Source organism: Pogona vitticeps, chromosome 5, assembly GCF_051106095.1.
Source record: "Pogona vitticeps strain Pit_001003342236 chromosome 5, PviZW2.1, whole genome shotgun sequence".
Taxonomy (NCBI): Eukaryota; Metazoa; Chordata; class Lepidosauria; order Squamata; family Agamidae; genus Pogona; species Pogona vitticeps.
In genome coordinates, this window is record NC_135787.1 from 178,033,387 (window position 1) to 178,057,060 (window position 23,674).

At 42.6% G+C, this 23,674-nt stretch overlaps 1 protein-coding gene and 1 long non-coding RNA gene across 9 annotated transcripts in view; one reads left to right on the top strand and one right to left on the bottom strand.

Annotated features, from left to right (window-relative positions):
- WASHC1 (WASH complex subunit 1) overlaps positions 1 to 23,674 on the bottom strand; it is a 64,351-nt gene that overhangs the window by 20,986 nt on the left and 19,691 nt on the right. For 7 of the 8 annotated variants that reach the window (XM_078376286.1, XM_072999899.2, XM_072999894.2 and 4 more), the window contains 3 exons: positions 22,267 to 22,421; positions 1,889 to 2,000; positions 1,565 to 1,711 (listed from right to left, as the gene is read on the bottom strand). In XM_078376286.1, coding sequence (XP_078232412.1) covers positions 1,565 to 1,711; positions 1,889 to 2,000; positions 22,267 to 22,415 — 408 coding nt within the window. In that variant the 5' untranslated portion in view covers positions 22,416 to 22,421. Of the gene's footprint in view, positions 1 to 1,564; positions 1,712 to 1,888; positions 2,023 to 22,266; positions 22,422 to 23,674 lie in introns of all 8 variants that reach the window. The other variant, XM_072999898.2, reaches the window with a different exon arrangement.
- Positions 15,842 to 17,677, top strand: LOC144583136 (uncharacterized). The gene is made up of 3 exons (XR_013536756.1): positions 15,842 to 15,930; positions 16,524 to 16,623; positions 17,583 to 17,677. It is a non-coding gene; the product is annotated as an uncharacterized LOC144583136 (long non-coding RNA).

Below are 23,674 nucleotides of genomic sequence, written 5' to 3' on the forward strand. Positions count from 1 at the left end.
AGGAGCCTCCCTCCTCTTCCTCCTCCCCCCTCTCCACATGGATCCTGATTTGGTTAGAAGGCTGAGCTCCAACATGGCAGTTGCCTGGTGTTTTGGGGCATCAAAATCAGTGAATGAAAACATCCACATGCAAACGTGACTGAGACATATGAAATTATGCAGGGGATGGATAAAGTGGTTAGATGGAAGTTCTTTTCCCTCTCACACAATAATAGGACCAGGGGACATTCATTCCAGTTGAATGATGGGAGAGTGAGAAGAGACAAAAGAAAATATTTCTTTACCCAGTGTGTTAGTCTGCAGAACTCCTTGCCACAGGATGTGGTGATGGCATCTGACCTAGATGCCTTTAAAAGGGGATAGGACAGATTGCTGGAGGAAAAGTCCAAAGCAGATTACAAGCCATGATGGATATGTAGAATTTCCAGGCTTAGAAGGAAGGTAGCTCCAAATGCCAGATGCAGGGGAGGGATATCAGGAGACAGAGATCTAGTTGTCTCGTGTGCTCCCAGAGGCATCTGGTGGGGCCACGGTGAGATATAGGAAGCTGTACTAGATGGGCCCTTGGCCTGATCCAGCAGGGCTCTTCTTAGGTTCTTATGAACAGAAACCTATCTGCATGCATACGAAAATGCACACTCTAGTTGGTTTACAAGTATTTAAGGCTGCAGGTCAAAGAAGGTAGAATTCTTTTTAAATGAAAGTGTGACATGGCCCTTAGAGCAAGGATCCCTCTAATTTTCAGCCTTGCTGGATAGGTCTCCACGCTCTTGCGGGGTTCCGTTGTGATCAGAACCAAAGGGGCTGGAAATACTCGCTGTGAGTGTGCAGAGGAGGAGGAAAGCTGCAAGGCAAGGGGCAGAGTCACGGACACTGCTGCAGCCCCACACCTTAGAGAGAACCTTGGGTCAGAGTCAGGTCTTACCAGAGTCAGGGTCTGCAGGGCCATTTAGGTGGGGGTCTCATTTTATCTGGGGGCCTCATCTCCAAGACTGCATAGTGTTTCACTTTTTTTTTTCACATGCCATTTTTATATTACAATATTTTTCAACCTTCTTCGCCCAAAAGTGAAGGGCCCTCACTATTTGAAATGACCCGGGTCTCTTAGAGGCCTATCTGGAGTTTTGAGCTAGGACTCAGAAGATGTAGGTTCAAATCCCCACTTGGCCATGGAGCTCAAGAGGTGACCTTGGGTCACCCACACACCCTCACCTTGATTTCCTCAACGGCTTGCTATGAGAATAAAGTGGGGAAGAGTAAGGGGCCCTGAGCTCACTGGAGGAAAGGCAGGAGATACATCAAATAAAAGATAATACAGTGGAGCCCCGCATAGCGAGCGCCCCGTTTAACGATGAATCCGCATAGCGACACGTTTTTTGCGATCGTTTTTTTCAGAACGGATTATCATCGCTATGCGGGGCACCACTGTAAATAATTCTCTTCTTGGCAACATTTTGCTTTGTTGAAGCTCCTGGAAGCTACGCCACCCAAACAAAGTCCTCACATTACTACCACACTACCGAGGGGGGGGGGAGTTATGCTTTCTTTTTGCCTCCCTCTCTACCTGCAGGGATTTCTCTTCAAAGGCCCGGTGTTTGCTTTGGATCTTGCGCCTTGGCCGTTTCTGGGCATCTGGATCCTTAGCCCCTGCAAAAATGGAGATGTACTCTTGCAGCCTTTCTGGAGCAGGGTATTTGGAACTGGAAAATACCTTGGGAGAGAAACACAGAGATGAAGTTATTAATTTATTACATGTATTATTTACACAACAGTCACAACTCTCTGAGCAGTTAACATGCCTCTGGAAATGTTTCCTCCAGTACAAATGTATTTATTATATTTATTGAAATATTTCTAACCTGCCCAGTATCCAGCAATCATCCAATACCTTGATAGCCTTCTTGCTGCCTTTGATCTTCTCAATTTTGGCTTGAGCAAGAGTGACTCTCTCATCAATGGCCCGCAGCTGTGTCCGGCTGGCCTCCACGCGCTGGGAGATCCTAAAGATGATTGCATATTCAGCTGTTTGATTTACAACAATTTAAACAATCTGCCCCATAAGAAGAAAGTCCTCCAGGAGTCATATATATGTTAAGTAAGACAAAATAATTTTTTCCATCAAGATGTCCGTGATTAAAAACAAAACCCACAGTTTCAATACAGGGAATTAGTAAATCATCACAAATGCAATTTTCATTGAAGAAGAATCCAACATCCTAAGGAAACATTGTTGAGCCATCTATATTTTTCAGATGGAAAAGACTCTCTGTGGCCTCTCCAAAGCACTGGAATTGTTCTAGAGAATGTACAGCCTAGATTCAACATCGCAGCTACTAATGTTTTGTGGGACAGAAAATTACACCCACCCCCACCCCCTGCACTGCAGATCCCTGCCGGGCCTGAAAAGGGAGCTTTCCACCCCTCCACAGCAGAAAGGCAGAGGGGCTGCAGCAGAGAGAGGGGATCACCCCCTTTGCACTAACAGAAATAGTTTAATCAGTGGATCTGCCTCATTGAACACTGGCCCAAGTTGTTACCTGCATTTATCTGTTGGATGTGTCTGGCATATAACATTGCCAGATAGCTAAGAGTTCTTGCCTCCTAGGCAATCGTACTCACATTCCTTAGGATTCCCTAGCAGCTCAAAGAATTGGTGCTGTTTGTTGGCCATTTCTCAACAACCTCATATTTCGGACAGACATTAGAAGGGCTAAATAAGACAGCCTTTTGTTTTAAAGAAAACCAGTAGAAGGTGTTTTGTTTTGATGGAAAAGAAGAAGGATAAAGCTTTGGTGGTAAAAAAAAGCCAAGAGAGTAGCGTCAATAGGAAATGAGTTGGGATTATTGCTTTTACTCCACTCCAAGAAAATTGGTTCATCATGACATCAGATACAAGTGCTGAAAAAAGGAATTAATGTTACTTCCTTCCACAGCTTATTTCACCACACTACCCCGAGATATAGCCTCTTCTTTTCCCTCATTAATTTTCAATGTCTTACCAATTTCAGCAAAATTTAGTCCAAATCTCAAGGCATAAAAGTCAACCAGTGCAATGCTTTAACCTGAACGCTGGCCTTTGGACTCTGGAAACTGGGGTTCAAATCCCTGCTTTACCACAAAAAGCCACCAGGGGGTTGGCAATGGTATTAGAGGCATCCGTTGGAAGTCCCTTGAAAGTATGGAGGGTCCTGCCATGTCACCATCTACTACTTCCTCCCTCCTGTGTATGAAAATCTCCATGGAAACCCATAAAAAAACTGAGTGCTCAGGGTATGTGGAAAAAAGTCATCTCCTGCCCAGGCATGGGACATTTTCAACTGTACTTCAGATGAAGAAAGAGATCCCCAGAAGTTACAACTCGGACATGTTAAGAGATTTTTCTTATATCTGTTGGCAAGAGTATGAATTTGGATCTCTAAAATGCTACTTCAGACTGCGTGCTGATGTTCCTGACTACTGTTACATAAAATAACTGTATGCTTGAGCCTACAGACATCTCTTCCCTTCTTGGTTTTCTTATGTACACATGGAAATGACTTATTGAATGAATGGCCCATCAGGCTAAATATCCCATGCTCTTATTGGAAAAGATTCTCCATGGTCTCTAGGCCATGATTTCAGGTCCCTTCATTCAAATGGCAGGGACTGACCCCAGAACCTTTGCATGCAAGGCATATGTTCTACTGGAAGAATTGCGAGCCTCTCATCTTGAATCTTTTGTGTTTAAATCACCTTCTTGTCCTCATTTTTTGGTGCAAGTGTTGTCAGTACCTCTATTCCAACAGAGGTTTAAAACACTTACAGATGTCCCACTGATAGAAATGGTTAGAGATGACTAAGGATAAAATATATTACTATGTAATAAGTGTTAAGGTACACTGTTAAAATCATCACACCTGCTAAATCAGCCACTGGTATTTTTTTCCTCTTTCTCTTTTAACTTTTTTGATCGAGTGCATAAGTACAAAAAGATTTTATTCCCCAAGAAGCAGGTCAATAGAGACAGCTTTCTCGTCGAATTGTATTTTTGGGACTTCCTGCTCTAAGAACCTCATGGCTGTTGACTAGGGAATTTTGGAAGTGATAGCCCCCCCAAAAAACGAGTAATTGTTCCAAGCTCAGAGAAGTTGATATACAAACTGCACATTGCATTAACACTTGACAAATTGTCATCTCATTTCCCTATCTGAACAGAATTGAGGCCAATAATCAACATGGTATTTGTAAAGAATTTCAGAGTCACCTTTTACAGTGTGTGTGCACACATACACGCATGCATAAAACATGAGGGTTTCCTTGCATTATCAACTAGAAAACACAATACCACCCCTCCTGTCTAACAACACAGTCTAAAGTACTACCCACTTACATGAAAAAACTGATTTTCTTTCAGGATACCTTAAGAAACAGAAAACAGCAATGGCCATTCATTTTGAGGCAGACAGCAGTAGAAGGGATACATTCGCCAAATAAACTCACATTTGTAATTTGCAAAGGCACTAGAAGATAAATACACCTGAGATTGAAAGATACTGTATATGGCAGTGATAGGGACCCCTGGTAATGACCTCCGACATGTCAGCACTGTGATACAGAATGCATAAACAGCAGGAAGTGAATTTAATATGCAGGCTGTCTCAATTCACCATCCTTTATTTTTCACCTTTAACATTTCTCAGAGGCTCAATCTACACAAAATGCTGCAACAAATTTAGGCATAAATGTACATGGAAAAGGGTTTTTGATACACAGGTGCTATTGTGGTGTAAAACAGTCTTCCGCAGCTTAGGTCCTTTTCAGATATTTTGGGCTGGATTAATACAACACTTCAAAGGTTAGAGAAATTTCCAGTGAAATGTCTTGAGAGAAGTTATATCTCTAATAGTCATGATTTCTTTAGCACTTTGCTGGTCAGGAAGGCCATTCAGTCCACAGGCATAAACCTATTGGGGCGGGGGGGAAACAAGGGGATTACATCCCAACAAAATGACAGATTTGAGGGAAGTTAGTCTCTCCTGACAGAATTTTAAATAATAATAATAATAAATCACAAGCAAAACAATTTCAGATTAAGTCCATGTGAAACCCGCCAGCCCTGGCTGCTTCAGCATGACTTCCGTCCTCCATCCCCAACTCCACAGATGATTACTGAGGTAGTTCAACACTAACAGAAGTTACCGTATTTTTCGCTCCATAAGACGCACCTTTCCATAAGACGCACCAATTTTTTAGGAGAAGAAAACAGGAAAATATAATCTGTTTTCTTCGCTCCATAAGACGCACAGACTTTCCACCCCCCCCTGTTTTGTGGGGAAAAAGTGCGTCTTATGGTGCGAAAAATAGGGTACTTCAATTGTGACAGGGGAAACAAACAGACCAGTAGAAATCACCTTTGGGACATTCCTTTCACTTCCTGCAGGTACTTTATAGAGTTCAAAAGTCCTCCAGTTACCTTTACTGCTACAGTTTCACACATGGTTACCATTAATGGGACACTTCATGATGTCCATCCCCTCATGGCTGCAACACAGATGGTTTATATGCACTCACACCAAGGGCAATGGTGATACTTCCAGGCTGGTGGGATGTCCCACCTCAGGCATTTGCCTCCTCCACCACTGCAAATGGGTGACTGTGCACTCACTGGGTAAGCTTCATGTTGCCGATGCCTCTGCTCTCAACATTCCCTTTCCCTCCCAATAATTGGGCCGAGGTGGGGTTGAAGGTTCAAGTGCCTTTTGGCCTCAGCACAGAGTACCCTTAATTGTACTAAGGGTTTCCTTTACATATACACTCCCAGTCTCCCCAGGACCTCTTTCTCCTGGGGAATCTATCCCAATCCCATCTGAGGTTCTTCTAAAGTGTCTTCCCAGACCCCTTCGTCTACCACCTCCTCCACTACCATATCCAGCAAGAGGTTCCCCGTCTGGATGTCCTGTTCCAAGTTTTTCTCCTGCTCTTGTGTGGATCTTCTTCCTCCTGCCTCCAAATCATCTTTAACATCCCCCAGATCCCAGAGACCTTCTGAACCCTGTTCCTTTAAAAAGCGTTCTACCTCACTCAGGTTCTCTGGAGGTGCCTCTTCTCCCGGAACCTCTGTCTGGGTTCCTGACTCCCGGGCCTTGGGTCCTCCGTCCCTGGATTCCCTGGGCACCCGTTCCACTCATCTACTGCTGAACGAGTGGTGATTCTTTCCACAGTATCAGGGAGATGGCCTGTTCATTGGGGCATCAGTGATGGCATCCTCCTCACAAGGCATTAATAATTCCAAACATATCATAGTATGCCTTTTTGACTTATTGTTGTCACCGTTCCAAAATATCTTCTACTGATTTCTGATCTGATGTTTGACATCCACTTATTGAGTCAACTCACATTTGCCCACTCTCTCTCAAAATTCTTCCACAACCTAGATAGAAACTGATTGGCAGGTGGTATTTTATCTCAATGGACAATCAGCTCATGGAGATCACTGCCGTGAAGCACAACTACTCATTGAATTTTAAAAGCTACTAGCCATGAGTGCTAAATGGGGCCTCCTTGTTCAGCAGTTATGGACTTCTCAGCACAGTGCAAGAGGGCCCTTGGCTTCATGCCCTGGTTTGCTGGCTTTCAGGAAGCTTCTGGCTAGTCACCATGGGAAACAGGCTGTTAAACTAGATGGACTTCTGCCATGTTCCAGCAGGACTCTTTTCATGCTTTCTGTTCAGCTTGTCCACAAGCACAGCATTGTCTTCAGACTTGGATAATAGCCCCGCTGAGGTGTTGGAATACCTACTTTCCTCAGCATCCTTAGAGGGGGAATGCCAACGTGCATCCAAGGTGGATAAAAATAAGAAACCAAGAAGCACCCTGCTGGATCAGGCCAAGGGCCCATCTAGTCCAGCTTCCTGTATCTCGTGCTGGCCCCACCAGATGCCTCTGGGAGCACAAGAGACAACTAGATCCCTGTCTCCTGATGCCCCTCCCCTGCATCTGGCATTTGGATGTACCTTCCTTCTAAGCCTGGAGGTTGCACATCCCCATCATGGCTTGTGACCTGCTTTGGACTTTTCCTCCAGGAATCTGTCTGTGCAGATCACCCTGCTTTTGGCTCATGCAGGAGATTATTTGCATATACCAATGGGAGCTGTTGGGAGGCGGAGCCAGACAAACCAGAAGGGAGAGGTGAGTCGGAGTCTGGGGAGTTCAGTCAGAGAGAGCCAGAGAAGAGAGACTGAAGTAGAAGTTAGAGAGTGTGGCAGAGTTAGGAGATAAGAATGTGGAGCTTACAGAGAGCTAAGAGTGTTACAGGTGAAACAAGTTATTACTAATCTAAGGATTACATTAAAGTCTGTGAAAAACCTGCTTAAGCAAACTATAATCAATAAACCTGTGTGGTTCAACTTTATACTCAGCTTGGACCTCAATCTTTCTAATTAAAGGGTGTTGACAGAGGTCAACTGGTGGCAGCAGAAAGGAGCTAACATGCCGTGCGCCTCAGGCTAGCGAAACAACCTGGGGACACGTGAGGGGTGCATAACAATTGGTGTCAGCTGGTGGGATACGTAGTGTGAGCTCTTTGTTTGGTGAAACAAGCAGGGGCCATGTGGTAAACTTCACACTGTCCAATCCCCTTTTAAAGCCATCTAGGCCAGATGCCATCACCACATCTTGTGGCAAGGAGTTCCACAGATTAACAACATGCTGGGTCAAGAAATATTTTCTTTGATCTGTTCTCACTCTCCCAACACTCAATTGTAGCGGATGTCCCCTGGTTCTGGTATTGCATGAGAGGGGGGGAAAGCTTCCCTCTGTCCATTTTATCCATGCCCTGCATAATTTTATACGTCTCAATCATTTTCCCCCTCAGGTTCCTTTTCTCTAAAGAGCCCCAAACACTATAGCCTTTCCCCATAAAGGAGGTGCCCCAGTCCAGTCATCATTTTAGTCACTCTCTTCTGCACCTTTTCCAGTTCCACAATGTCTTTTTTGAGGTGTGGTGACCAGAACTGAATGCAATACTCCAGGTGAAGCCTTATCATCATGATTTGCAATGGTATTATAATGTTGGCGGTTTTTATTTTCAATCCCCTTATAAAATCAATGCGTTTATAAAATCAAATTCCTTTAAATCATGATTTAAATTGATTTTTAAATTTAAATTGTCAAAAAATCTGATTTTTTAACATTTAAATTGATTTAATTTATTTATTTATTCAATACAGTATATATCCCACCTATCTGTTTTAGCAACCATTCTAGGCAACCACTCCAACCTGTGCACAGCTCCACTGTTGTTGCTTTCTTCAGGCACCAACCAAATGAACTGAAGAGGAGAGGTTCCTGCCCATGTACGTAACAGGCACTACGTAAGACTGAAAATCCATCTCTTCTGGAATCTAAACAAATTGGTCACCATGTGAGGAAAGTGATGATGGAGAGGCCAGGAATAAGCAGTCCCCTTTGTTGAGGAAACTGGATATTCTAATGCCTGACCAGAGCTACAGCTGCACCAATATACAAGAGCATAATTCCAAAAACAGATATTCTTCCTTTGATTGTGCACTGCAAAGCCATTGACAGGTCTATAAAACTCTGAAGTAATAGAAGCAGGTATTATCCCTAGATTTGATGGGCACAGAACTGGAGGAGTCGCTGAGCAAGGTAACATTCCAATCTCAGAAGTCAAAACTCTGAAAGTCAAAGAGGTTCATAAGGTCTGGATTTACAGGGCAGTAGATGATTAGGGATGGAACAGAAATGTGCCCTCAATACAGATATGTCAAGCTGCTTGATAGGCAAGGTTTTATGAACAGACCAGTCAATACTACCCACCCAAAGGAGATGTCAGCAAAGGGTCATGTGCAATCAGGAGCTGGGCCTGAGGCGTGAACAATTAACTGGCAATAATTCACTCCAGTAAAGAGAGAAGCCAGGGGAAAAAAATGGGAGGAGGTTAGGCAATTACAGCTGAACATCAGAAATGTCAAGAGAAACTGTGAAGTAGACCTCCCTAGAATACCAAACAACTCGGATCTCAAGTACAAAAGTAAAATGATCATTCAAGGAGAAAGAACATTACAGAATGGAATGAGAAATGAACAACACAAGAGGATAAAACAGCTCAAGTATTAAATGACTTTTCCCTAAAACCTACTGCATATGTAAGGAATAAGGCAGTAAAATGATGGCCAGGCTGAAGAAGATTTGGTCTGCCCAAACACCAGCCCCATCCTCTGAAAATGCCTGGAATGCAATAGTGAAATGCTGCGGGTGTGTTATGTTTGCAAATAGGACCAGCGCAGGTATTCCTGAAGACAATGTTTCTTAACATTGGCAAATTGAACATGAGAACAAGGCTGAACTCACTGCAGAGAACAGTTAGCCAATATCTTGCAAATGCAAGACTACATTGGCCTGGAACAGGAGGGTTTCTCAACATCAGTTCAGGAAAAGTACCAGGGCACCTTCTGTCTCATATACCCCTGGAACTGAAAGTGTGTGTAGAAAATTCCACCAAAAGTTTGAAAAATTCACAGAGGTTAGTCCTGAACTCAGAATTCTGCATGAACCAGTCAGGACTCTGCTTAAGCTGGGCACCATATGGGCACCAGCTGGCGCAATCTTAGAAGACTGCGGAGAACAGTCAGTTGGATTTCCTCCATAGCTTATTGTCCTTACACAAAACTGGCAGGAAAAAGAACAGACAGGTGAAGACAGAAAGCAAAAAGCGCGCTGTTTATATACCACCCTATAGTGTGGTTTACAATCCCCCAGTGGTTGAGTGGGCAGCATGGGGCGCAATCATTAGTGATGCCATCACCAGCATTCTCCACTGGATGGGCATGGGACCAAGGTGGAGGTGGATAAGTGACCATGGGTTGTGGCAGCTGGTGATCTGGCGGTTCCAGGAAGGTGAAGATGGGTCTGCTGTCCCTAGATTTCCTGCCCCTGGGCCAGGCTGACCCACTTGCTAGTCCATCCAACCTGTCCAGTCTCCCCCTGCTTCAGGAGTTGCTCACCTCTGCTTCCTCCTAGGTCCTCTTTTTCCCTGCCTGCATCTCCTGCTGGTTTGGTTGTTGAGGCCAGCACACACTCCTCCTGGAGATGTGGAGGTAGGGCAGACGACATCATCATCCCCCTCACACCCAACCTGAGAGACCAACAAAATCCAAGCTAGACGACAACGCTGTGGTATCCCTACGTCCCTGCCCAGTCTTTACTTTTGTTGTGACTGAGAGAAAAGGGACTCTAGTCCCCTCTTGCTTGCTTCAACCGCTCAGGCTCTGCTTTCCCTGCTGTGGAGAGAGAAAGTGAGAGAGTGAGAGTGAGCCTGGCAAGGGCTTTACCAGATTGAAGAGAGGACCGGAGGCACCCACCACCGCCCCCAGGCCATCTCGAAGGCTAGAGGCACATCCAGTAGATCTCCTTCCTGCAGCTTCTCTCACAGAAGCTATTATTTACTCATGAAATTACAGAACAAAGCAGCAGACACATGCAATTTATGACTGGTCCGGGAGGCATTTAAAAGTCCATTTTAAATGCCAGCTTCACCTCAAAACTTTCATGTCTGAGTAAGTGCAATCAAAAACTTGATGGGGAGAAATCCCATGAGAAAACATAATCAAGATTTCTTCTGCCCCCGCACTAAGCTACTGGTTATTACCCTAATTAATGTTTATCACACTTTGATTACTTCTTGAGCCTGATTTGCAGGTGCTGAAGTGCTAGCAGGCAGTCCCACTTTGAAAGGCGCTAAACTGCCGTGTGTGGCCTGTAAAAATGAGAGCTGTCAGGATTTGTGTGTGCATGTGCGTGCACACATACACACACACACACGAGAATGAACCTTTGTGCAGCAGGTTCCACAGGGCGATTTCTTGAAAACAGCCATTCAAGCACTTCTGATTATTACATTTCTATGTTTTTGGCACATTTGGGGCCCCTTCCAGGCCTGACGTGGCCCACGGCTGGTGCTAGGGGCAGGGGTTTGGCTCCCATGGGCCACCACAGTTGCCCATTCCTTGATACATATCCTGTATTTCCTTATGTAAGCATCTATTTCTATATCCAGCCTATACCACTACAGCTTGAAAGACTACAATCACAGGGAGACCTAGGTCTCCTCAGCAGATAGTCCCTATGCTATTTACCTCAAAATTTTGCATTTCATATTGATCATGGCTTTGGTCAATGGCTGCAATGTAACTTACCACTGTGTTTCTAGTAAACTGGTTATTGAATACTCTATCAATATATTCACTGGAGAATTAATCTCAATCTCAATAGAACACTCAAGCAAGAATATAAAGTGAAGCTGACTGAGGTTCCAGCCGTTCTTAAGTGACGCTGACAGGTATATTATTAGAACTTATTTTCACTATGCAAAATGATAATTGAAGCAAGAGAAGCAATTCAATGCTGCTGTTAGTTTCACAAGCAGCAGCCTTTCTAATGTCATTTGGGAGACTTCATACTTGTTCTCTGTGTGCGATTTTTGGTTCCTCTGAAATCTTTAATTCTCAAATTCTTACTAGTTAGTAATGAGGCTATTTCCATTCATGCAGTCACTAAACATCCAGTCTTCTTTCTCTATCCATACTGCTTCTGTTATGGTAATCTCCTGTCATTGTACCTCTGGAATGCTGCAGTGGTCTCTTTGTTTGTTTGCCTGTTTCACATCCAGTGGCCTCTTGTTTGCATTCTCCACTCTACCGCTTGACACATTCCTCTGCATGTTTTGTCTACATCTCTCCCATTTCTACATGTCAAGGGTAATTGAGACTTAGCCCACAAAATGTTATGGAAACTTAATGAAGTTTGCAAATAAGTTGGCACTTAAACTGGTTACAAGTGCTCCAGCCATGTCACTTTTCCATGTCAACTTAGACACGATTTTTCATTTAAATCATGTAGAATTAGCACTTAATTCCCACATCTGAAAGAGTAACATGGAGAGGAATATTATCATCTTGACAGACTGACAAATGAAGGTTATGCTAAGCATCTCCACCTTTGACTGTTTTTCCTCCAAGACATGCAGCAATTTACTAGACTTTCTTTACTGTTGTTCAATGTATTCTTAAAATTATCAAAATCTTTGGGACCTTTCAAGAAGGAAAGCAGGATTGGAGACATTCTGGTCCTAAGTTCAAAAGACAGATTCCTTCTTCCCAAAACTGTAGTGTTTTACTCTCTTTCATGAATCTGCTAACAGAAAAGTTTACAGGGCTTTGAAGCCTCAAACTTCTCTAAGTCAATTGACAGTAGGGAAGAATTAGAGAAAAGTGAGATAATATAATTTGCCAACAAAGTGTGAAGGCTAGACCTCCCCATTTTACTGCTGGGAGTTTACAGTGAGATATTTCAAGCCACAGAGTCTTATATTTCCAGACACTTCCCTCCTAACTAAATCTCTGATGGAAGCCATGCCAGTAAAGTGAAGTGACTTTGCTGAATGTCCTGCTTCAAAGCTCACTGAATGGAAAAAACTCATCTGTAAGAACACAAAATTAACACCCGTGGGAGGATTCAGCGTTTTATTATGAGAAAAGGCAGTCTCTTCCTCTTTTATTAAGTTAATAAGGACTGGCAGGGAAAACCTGCAAGTGACTTCCTCCTGTAGAGATCAAGAAATCAGGAAAAGATAGTCCCTCATGATATTGACAAAAAAACTCATTGTAGGAGTGTTTCTGGATTATTTAATGCACGGGTGAGCAACTCTTATGTGTTCAGATGTTTTGGACTTCCACTCCCATAAGTTATGGTCAGTGGTAAATTATGATGAGTGTTGTCATCAGAAAGATCCATCTAGATGGCCAAAAGTTTTCCATCTGTGATTTATGCAGCATGTATAAAAAGATGTGAATTTATTCATAGCTGGTACAATTTCCTTTTCTACACTGCCCTATCTGCTATCTGATTGACTCCTAAGAATATGGGTCATAACAGCAGTGTCAAAGGTCACATAATTACACATGAATCTATGATAATCATTTCTGTTAATGGTAAGTTTACAGAAACATGATCAGCATTTAAAATCTGTTGGGAAAAATAAACAGTGTGAAATACCACTGTATATGTACTGTGGTTCAGATCCTGAAGCTGAGGCGTCAATACTTTGGTCATCTCATGAGAAGAAAAAACTCCCTGGAAAACACCCTGATGTTGGGAAGGAGTGAAGGCAAGAGGAGAAGGGGACGACAGAGGACGAGATGGTTGGACAGTGTCATCGAAGCAACCAACATGAATTTGACCAAACTCCGGGAGGCAGAGGAAGACAGGAGGGCCTGGCGTGCTCTGGTCCATGGGGTCACAAAGAGTTGGACATGACTTAACGACTAAACAACAACAACAATATGTAACATTTCTGAGAGGCTTTAATTTAGAAATAATAATAACTCCGAGATTAGGGAGGGGCAAGATTTGTTCCTGATCATCCCAGAGTGCAGGACATGCAGTAATGGGCTCAAGCAACAGGAAGTCTGATTTTGGCTGAATATCAGGGAAAAACATCTTAACGATGTTAAGAGCAGTAGGACAACATAACCAGTGGTGGTGAGTGCTCCAATGGTGGAGGCATTCAAGAGAAAACTGGACAACCACCTGCTAGATCTGCTTCGATTCTTGCTTTGAGCAAGGGGTTGGATTCAATGGCCTTATAGGCCCCTTCCAATTTAATTCTTTATGATTCTATGATTGCATACCTAAGGTTTATAAAGTTATAACTGATATGTGGAAGTGCACTCTTTAATATAATATTAGCTTTCAGGGTTATCCACTGAAACTGAAGGACAGGAGTTTCAGAACAGAAAGTTCTTCAGGCAGTTAATAATTCATGCATGGGAATTCACTGCCTCAGGATGCTCTAGTAACCTCTGACTTAGATGGCTTTAGAAAAGGATTAGACAAATTAACAACAGATACAAATCAGTATCATTGGCTGTTTGCCACATAGAATAGACTGGTTGTATACCACCGAATAACAGTCTTTAGGAGGCAATGGGGGTGGGGAAAGGATTACTGTCAGCACTTTCTAAACATCTGGTTGCTACAGTGAAAGGCAGGATGCTGGACCAGCCTGAATTTTGTTCTGATCAAGTAAGACTCTTTTTATGTGCTAATACTTTGAGCCCTTAGCAATCTAAACTCCAAGAGGCCTTCCAAACATCTGCAAACTGCCATTAGCCCTCCTTAACATAGAGGATGGGGAAGCTTGATAAGAGTTACAGTCCAACAATGTCTGGAGGGTTACAGGTTCCCTATATCTGATCTGAACCAACAAAACGCAATGTTTAAGCTATGAGCCACACTGAGTTCTTGGGAAATGAACAATTGCTATTGACGCTTCAGAGGAGACCTCATTTCCTGACTTCATCAGTTCTTTAGTGGAAAGGGACCTGGACACTTCTCGATCAAGACACTCACAGAGGTCAAGTCATGGCATAGGACCTAAACCTGGAGCAGCTACGTCAAGCAAGCACATCCACTCTGTACAGAAGTTGGCTGTGGGTAAAGTCATTGATCAAGACAACTTATATAAAGGATTCAGAGTGCTTGCAAGATGCTATATAAATGCTATTATTTGCTTTATGCCAGCAAAATGAGATGAATTCCATGAAACCCTGACCTTTATATAATATATGGAGAAAGAAAGCACAGCTTCCAGGTTCGTTAAATTATGCAGGCACTTACAATTGAAGTATGCAAAGGCTGATGCTATCAACCATTCTGCACGTGGCATTTCCCCAAAACTGACTTAGACGAAGCCTTGTCAGTTTTTTAAAAAAGCAGTTCCACAAAGCTGAACTATTATAGGTTACATGCACACTAGAGATCAACAGGCAATAATATTAAAAGTTTTTTAAAAAACCATGAAGTGTAAATTATGGAGGATATCAAATTTTAACTCCTGAAGAAAAATATATCCACATTATTAAAATTGTTGCAATCTCTTAACAGTGTTCCATATACAAGCTGTGAGGTCTACGCCTTCCTGGGGAGTTGGAAGCCATCATGCATGTAGTGATGGCAGAACAAGCTATTCTTTTGTGGTGAAAGGCTCAATTTCTGAAGGGATAGGTTGTAACAAGTAGGTTAATGTCCACAGTAGACTCAATATCATAGTCACAGTGAAATCTGTGTAGTTCATTCTTAATTATTTGTAATGTTAACTGAGATGCAATTATTAACAGTAAAAATATAAATTTTTAATTTAGATCCTAAACATAGTTTAAAAATATGTTTCTAAAAAGTACATCGACTACACAACTTCAGAAGTCTGTTTAGCTGTGTACTGCAACCTCGCAGTGAAGCTGGGACAGATCTGCATGTTGTTTCCAAATACAGTCATAACATTCTAACATCCAAGAAAAGAAATGCAAAAAGGGTAAGTAATGCCATGATATCTATTTCTTGGAAATTCAGGTTTGCAGTAACAGATTGAGAGCCAGTGTGATAAAGTGTTAGAACTAGGACTTAGGAGACTTGGACTCATATCTGCACATAGGCATGGAAACTAACAATGGTAAGGCACTCCTTGAACATCTCAGATACATTGAGAACTCTGTTAGAATCATCGTAAGTCAGAAGCTACTTGAGAGTACATAACTATCATAGTGGTGGATCAGCAGCCAGTCCAGGCCAATTCTTACATACAGTGGTGCCCCACTACACGATTATCTCGCAGAACGAAGAAACCGCAGGATGGTGACTTTTTTGCAATCGCTATAGTGATCGCAAAATGATGTTTCCAATGTTTTTTTTCACTGGACATGGAATAGGTCCGTGCTTCACGAACCGTTTGTTTGCAATACGCCGATTTGTACGACATCGCAAAACGGCTTCCCCTCTGTTTTCCGACCCATGCTTCGGAAGACAGCCATTAAAAACAGCTGATCGGCGCTCAGAAAATGGCTTCCCTGTGGAGGATCTTCGCTGGACGATGAGGTAATTTCCCCAGTGGAACACATTAACCAGTTTTAAATGCATTTCAATGGGGCTATTTTTTCACGTGACGACGATTTCGCTGTACAGCGATTTCAGTGGAATAAATTATCATTGTCATGCGAGGCACCGCTGTATATTAGCCAATTCTCATGACAGGCTCTCCCTGCCCATTCCCCTCACACCACTGTCCCTGCACCGTTAGCTGCCATATGAGAATAGCTCCTCTACCTCAGGGGTCTCCAACCCCCATTCCAGGCCACAGAGACAAATCTCCTGCCCCATTGCACACACAGACGTATTCATGCCCCTCCCATGCACACACGGCCCCTTCCACGGATGCATGGACAGACACACACACACAGCCCCTCCCACGCATGGAGGCTAAAAGGTTGAGGACCACTGCAGTACCTGATTGAAAGAGAAATCAGGTTCAAAGAAAAAACGAACCATAACTCCCTTGAATTATTATGCCACTGCTGTCCTGGTGGCTTTCAAAGTTCAGCCAATAATTGTTTTGGGCCAAAGTGCCACCGCTAGATGAGAGACCACTTGTTTTTCAAGTGCCACTAAAAACCTCCTTCATTTTCTTTCAGGAGTAAAGCCTCCTGCCTGCAGAATTCCAGGCACTTCAAAACGCATGCTGTTTTGATCAAAAGTCACTCTGTGAGAAATGCATACACATCATTATGGCTAGTAAGTGCAGCGAGACAAAAAATATATTGCCCATTAAGTTTTATCAAGTACGGCTGGGCAGCAAGGATGACATTTCAAAGATCTCAAACTCTCAAGCTTGAGTCTAGAAGAGCAGCAAAATCTGTTGTAAGGAAGTGGGGAAAAGCTCCACAGTAAAGGCCAACTTATTTTAACACAGTATGTGTTCTTCTTAAGTAAGAACTGACTTCAGTGGATGTTAAAAGGTTTGCTTTTAAAGAAGAAGAAATTAGAACTTGACTTTTGAGCTACATTTCAAGTGGCTCAGGATCTCAATTTGACTTTAGGAGCTCTGTTCAGCAGTGGAGGCGGTCCATTTCTCCACCTCCCTCAAACTTTCCAAGGCCCCCCTCTTTGTGAAAAAAAACTGGCCAAGAAGTTGCTTTAGATTTTTTTAAGAAAGTGTGTTGATTATTTTCTAAGAGAAAATGTAGGAGTTGTTTTAGAGGAGAGCCACAGCTTTTGAAACCTTTGTGGAGGGACTGAATTCTTCCTTCCCCCCCCCTTTCTTTTCATTTTGGAAAAACAAGTGGGGAATAGTGGGAGCCTGATGGGAATTTCAAAACAGCCATGGACGCTGTAGGAATTCCATGAGTTTCATTGAGCTTTGGCTGTCTTAAGTGACCCATAGTGGGTTTGGTTCAACCATGTGCATAGTCAAATGCCTTCTTCACAAGCTTGAGGAACTGACTCGAATTCTGTTTCAATGGATGAGATTGTTTCTATGAATTGCTTCTTGCTTGTCCAATAGAACAGGTCCCTACTTGCAGACTTGTGATTAACGGTGGGTCTGGTCCAAACTGCATCTACATGCCACCCCTTTGGGACTGTCTGAGTGGCAGTTTTAGGGTTAGAATTGCTTTGCCCTTCAAGTATCAGGTTAGTTCTTTTTACTGCACTCCTATATTGCTTGCTAGGTGAATTGTTTTTTTTCCCCCTAGACTTCAACTGCTGCTGTTACATCTTGCTTCATGACAGTGAAGAGCTCCAGCAACTCAGCAAGAGCGCTACCATATTGTTTATTCCATGGTGGGGGTTTTTTTGGCTTTGTTTCGTTGAGGTAGCCTGTTTCCATGGGTGTAGTCGCTGCATAAGCAGCTTTGAGTGTTAAGTATTTTGTGAGTTTAATAATCTTCTGTTTTTAATTAAAGTGAGAGCTTGCATCTTTCTCTTTTTTCTGTTTTGGATTCCAAGATAATAGGCCTCTAAGTCTTCCCACTTGATCCTCCTTACTCAGCTAGCCTACAACATCCTCACAATCAGCTTAATGTTCACAGACTACAACGATGTCTTCTACATACGTAGGTCCATCTGTCCTTTCTGAATCTCTCAACAGAAATATTTTATCAGCTTGACTGTGTATGAGGAGCCTTGCCTGATGGGTATCTTGTTAATTATTTTTTCATTCTATGTCCTTGCTCCTTGCGTCAGGCCACAGACGTTTTTCTGAATTTTGCACTTGAGAGCCTTGTTCCCTGATCTTTCAAATGCGTGAGATTGTTCTATGGAAACATCACCTAGAAATGTTGCTTTCAAAATATCATCTAAGAGCATTGGGATCCTGTCTCTGTTGAAGCAAAACCCAACACCAGTTGAGAATCTTGGTTTACAGGTAAAACTTGAGGATGGGGGGGGGTCGAGAGATTTTCTTATTGCATATTTGTCCCAAAGAGCTCTCATGTCAGTTAGACACCAGCTTCCCCAGTTCTTTTGATAATTCCCTGCACATGCATATTCTACAGAGGCAACTCCTATCCATAACCGCAGCAAACTTTCTCTCTGAAAGAACAGAGCTGAATGCTTCTCCCTGATAAGCCACATCCTTCCTGGAAACAGGAGATCTAGACAGGCATCTTATCTCAAGAAAGCAGGAAGAAAAAGGTCATTCACTGTTAAGTGGTGATATTCTCACCTTGAAAGCTTTCCCTTTGATTGGCACAGAACACCCAAGGTTGTGGAACTTTTAATCAGGCGCCTGCATAATTACCAAATCATTATTAATTATATCAGAGAACTCCAAGGAAAGGCAAAGCAAACAAAAGGCCTGATGGAGTCTCTTCTGTGGTAGAAAAGAATTAGTAATTACAAGCCTTAAGTACACTCCAGAGTGGGGGAGCAAAGCCACGGTTGGTGCGGCGAGACTGAAGTGTGACTGGCATGCAGAGGTAGCGGCAGGATGGGAAGGCATTGCGGCATGCAGGAATTAAGAGCTAAAGCTCATTCTAGCTTATGTCATCATGTGCAGAAAAAGTAAGATCATTTCAAGAAAGGAACCCTCTGAACCTTAGGGACCTGTTGCTGTCGTCCATCAGAGGCATCACTGTCTACCAGGGAGCCTTCGCAGATGCTATCCTTCAGAGCCAGGTCACTCATTACAGAGCACAAGGCAGAGACCATAGGTAGCAAATGCTGGAGGCACAGCCATCCCCCCCAGCAATTCTTCTTAATCACCCCCCACCAGATCCTCCTGTGGGAGATCACATCTATGTAGGTCATGAGCTCTGCTCTGCATCTCCAGGCTAACCTGCTGCCCTAAAGCTACTGCCCTGTCACTTGCGCTAAGAAAGATGCAAGTGCCAAGCCAGGTTGCTGCTGTACATGGAAGAAGAGGAGGGACACTCTCCTGATCATTGTGTCAGAGAGCAAAACGTCTTGATCCAGGCCTGCCGTCCTCTATTGAGTTGCACACAGGGAAACATCTGGACCAAAAGACCAGATTTTTCAAAGTCCCCCCATATCTTAAGCAAGTGGTTAGTAAACTGGGAAGTTTTTTTAAAATTTAGACACAAAACCAAGGAGGATTTACAACCTCCACTCCTATTTAGCTCTGCATCACAGTTCAGTGGCTGGTCAAGCTGACTGCATGAAAGCGGCTCTGTGGTTTTTATCTGCCGTCAAGTCGCTTCTGACTTGGTGACACCACGAGTGAGATATTTCCAAAATGTTCTGCCTTTAACAGCCTTGCTCAGCAACTGTAAACTCAAGCCTGTGGCTTCCTTTTAGGTCAATTCATCTCGTGTTCAGTAATCTTCTCTTCCTGCTGCCCTCCCACCTTTCCCAGCATTATTGGGGTAAGACAAACTAAGCTTAGACATTTTTGGCTCCAGAGGTAGTTCAGGCTAGAGATAAATACCAAATGTGACACCCACTCTAAATTTATTTTTTAAAAACCTGTATGTAATCTTGGGGATTTCTTAAACAGACTTTCTGTACAGATTTTCAATTCAAGGAGTTAGAAGTCCATCTTTTTTCCAGGAGAAACAGAAGACATGATCCTCCTACTGTGGAAGTAGATGTTGGGAGGATCATCTAAGCAGACTTCATAGTACTTTCCCATAAACTACACTAAGGGAATGCTGTTAAATCAACATCAGAATTTTCTAAATATTAAGTACTCAGAAGTGGTTTACTATTCTCTTCTTCTGGGATGCCCTGGGACTGTGCAGCTTGCCCAAGGCTACACAGACTAGCTCTTCTCCCAGGAGGAAAATTGAACTTCTAGTCAGATAACACACAGAAAGATCTAGCCAGCTCTAATAATCTATATAGGCAAACCAAGAAGAACATGAAATAAGATGCAGATGACAAGGCTTTTCACCACTTCCACTTCCTCCCCTTACAGGTTACTCTTAACATCTTGGCTGATAAAAGAGATAACATTTTTAAAAAATATTACTTCTTTCTTTATGCCTTTGCACATTTTGCCTATCTGCCTTTCTAGGTGACCTGCAAAGGTATCATCTCAGTATGTATTTGTTTTGTGCCTACAAGGCTATCGCTGATTATTTCTTCCCTTAAATGTTTTGGAAACACATCTTCAAAGTATTGGTTTAAATGTGATAGCACACATATTGAAAAAGCCACGCTGGGATCCTCAATTTCAGTGTTGCACATTTCCTTGACAAAATGGTGAGTGGCCTCTCCAGCACACGTTTGAAACTGAAGACAGTCAAGACTATATCGACTGTGTGTGTGTGTATAAATGTAGGCAGATTGCCGCAGCAAGATTTTTCCCCTCAGTGAAACTGTTGATGCAACAGCAACTTATCAAAAGCTTGCAGTGTTCCAAATTAACATTAAAAGAAAATCAAAAGCCACAAAGAAAGAATCCCTTGAGTGTAAACTGCACTTTTGCTCTTCAAAGCTCAACTATATTTGGAAAAGAGCATTTTCCACCCTAACACCCATCAGGGACTCTCCTTGTGCTTTGGTAGGCCTGCACCATCTAGAAAGCTGATTTGTTCAGTAAATAGTCCCAAAGGAGAAGTCCTGTTAAAGGACTCTTTACCTATGCTTTTTTAAATTATTTTGTTTAGTTTACCTTAAATTGCTTTCTTTTTGCATAATTCTGTATGAGTTATAGTGTTAATTGTTTAATTTGTTTATGTATATTGTTACTGATGTCTGATTAATCTGGATCTTGTTGTGATTATTATGTTATGGTTTGTTTATTTTGTTTGATCATTTATTTGATTTGATTGCTCCGATGGTGACTGACCTAGTGTCTGTCCCCTTGTCATGGTTGGATCATTGCCTAATTAAATGCAATCTCAGAGTAGGTCTCCCTCCCCGTGGGGAGCAAGGACCTGTTTTAATGGACCGCCCTTGAAGGTTATTGGACCCTATAGAATTCCAGGATACTGCAAGAGGGATTCTGGCTGATTTGACTGGCGCTCCCGCCAACCTAGCGGTTCGAAAGCATGCAAATGCAAGTAGATAAATAGTGACCACCTAGGTGGGAAGGTAACAGTGTTCTGTGTCTAAGTCGCACTGGCCATGTGACCACGGAAAGATTGTCTTCGGACAAAACGCTGGCTCTATGGCTTGGAAATGGGGATGAGCACCGCCCCCTAGAGTCAAACACGACTGGACAAAAATTGTCACGGGGAACCTTTACCTTTTACCTGTCGAGGCTGTGGTTGATAGTTGGCTGGCCGCTGCCACCAGGGCTGTTGACATGTGTCCCATGAGAACCAGATGTTTTCTTACCTCTGCATTGGCAGCTTTGTGTATTTTGCCTTCTTTAAAGTTACTAAGCAAGTAAACATCATTCAGTCTGTGTGTGTATGCATAAAAATAGTGATTTGGACCTCCATTTTCTTAACTGACTGTGTTTAATAGGAGTAATTACTTTCTGGGACATGATTTCCTTCCCTGTTGATTGGCAACTGTCTGTAATTTCCTATTACTTGTCTCCATCATTAGGGACTGTTACAGGCATTAGAATCCCCCAGAGCTGTGATTCTTTGAATCTTGAACAGTCCCTAACTATTGAAGAAAGTACAAGCAGTCACTAATTGACAAAGAACCCAAGAAGCAATTCGTCCCAATGGAGAACTCCTCATACAGTTATGGCAATTAATGCACAAAACCACAATTTTACATTAAAAAAACCACCCTAAATTTTTTTAATTATTAAATATCTTAAAATAACATAAGCATGAAATAGTATGAATCCTGGAGGGTGGGAGACAAGAAAAAACAAACCCAAGGCAACTGAGATTCCAGTTTTCCCCATCTTTTGGGACCCGCTAAGGTTCTAAAAGGCAGAAAAATTAGTTGTCTCATTACAAAACAAAATAACCAAGTTATCTCTTTCTCTCTTCCCAATGTGAGGAAACACACCTGTTGAAGATATCATCTGACACTTTCTGCAGGTACTCAAGAGCATCTGCTATCTGATGAATGGCTTCTTCTCTGCGAAGGTTGGGCTGGATGAGGGGAACGGAGTATGTCTGTCCTTCCAGAAAATATTTCTGAGTTGCAGTAGCCATTTCCACCTGAAAAACCAAGTAGCAGCCAATTAAACATCTATTGAAGCCCATGCTAGGACCTGTCCAAGAGCCTGACTTCCAGTTTTAATCCTTGGCTAAATCACTTAAAGTCACAATTTTCAAATGGAGTGGAAGGTGAAATGCAGCCTCTGACATGAGGCCTTTCAAATAGGATTATCTGCATGGGTTATCTTCATGGCCATCGCTTGGGACCTCTGAGACTGCACAAGATGGTCATTCCATGACAACCATTTAAAAGCCCGTATGAGCTCTCTGAGTTACTTGATACTTACAAGCATTTTGCTTAGAAACTTAATTGGTTTTGTCTACCCCTCATAATCTTTGCAGAGATGAATACTTCTAATCCTTACAGGTAACATTGGTAGCTGTGAAAGCCAGGACACTGTTAGATGGCATTTGAGCCATGTAATTTTCTCCTCCAGAACCAGCACCAAGATTTGTCCAACTTCTGTCAAAAGATAGAGAGTTGAGGCAGGACTCAGGAGACCTAGGTTCAAATTCCCACTCAACCACAGAAACGCACTGGGTGTTGGCAATTGTAACCAATGTCCTGAACATCTTGCATACTTTAAAAACCCTATCAGGGTCGTGAAATTTAGAACTGGGTTAACAACAATACCCTGAGAAGAACTGCGCAGGTACATGAATTGTGTTAGATCCCCAAGTATTTGGCCTTAACCCCTTCTGGCATTTAATATTAAAAGAAAGAACTTTGGTATCATTCTGGCATTAGATGCCCATTTCTTGATTTGTTACAATTATGTTCTGTCTTTCCTCTGTTAGCTCAAGATGACATACATGGCTGTCCTCCTCACAAAACCCTTGCAAGAAATCTCAGACCAAAAGAGAGAGACTAACGCAACATCAACCAATGAGTTTTATGGCTGAATGTAGACTAAAACCTAGATTTTGCAAATCTCAATACAGAAGTCTATTATTCACATGGGCTGCCTGAAGAATTATTATTTCATCATCGTTGTCAACTAATAGTAAGATCACTCCCTTTTGCTAAGGAGTGATAAAGAGAACATCTGACAGTAGGATCATAGGCTTTGACAGCTCCATCATCAAAATAAGTCAGTAGGACTGAGCTATATCAATTCAAATTGACAGGCTAGAGCCCTGCAATTACTTGGAAGTGAAACAAGAGACACCTATGAAGTTGATAGGTTCAAAAAATTAGTAAGAAAAGTAGTCAAAGTGACTTTAATTTTTCTTCTGACAGAAGTGGGACAAGC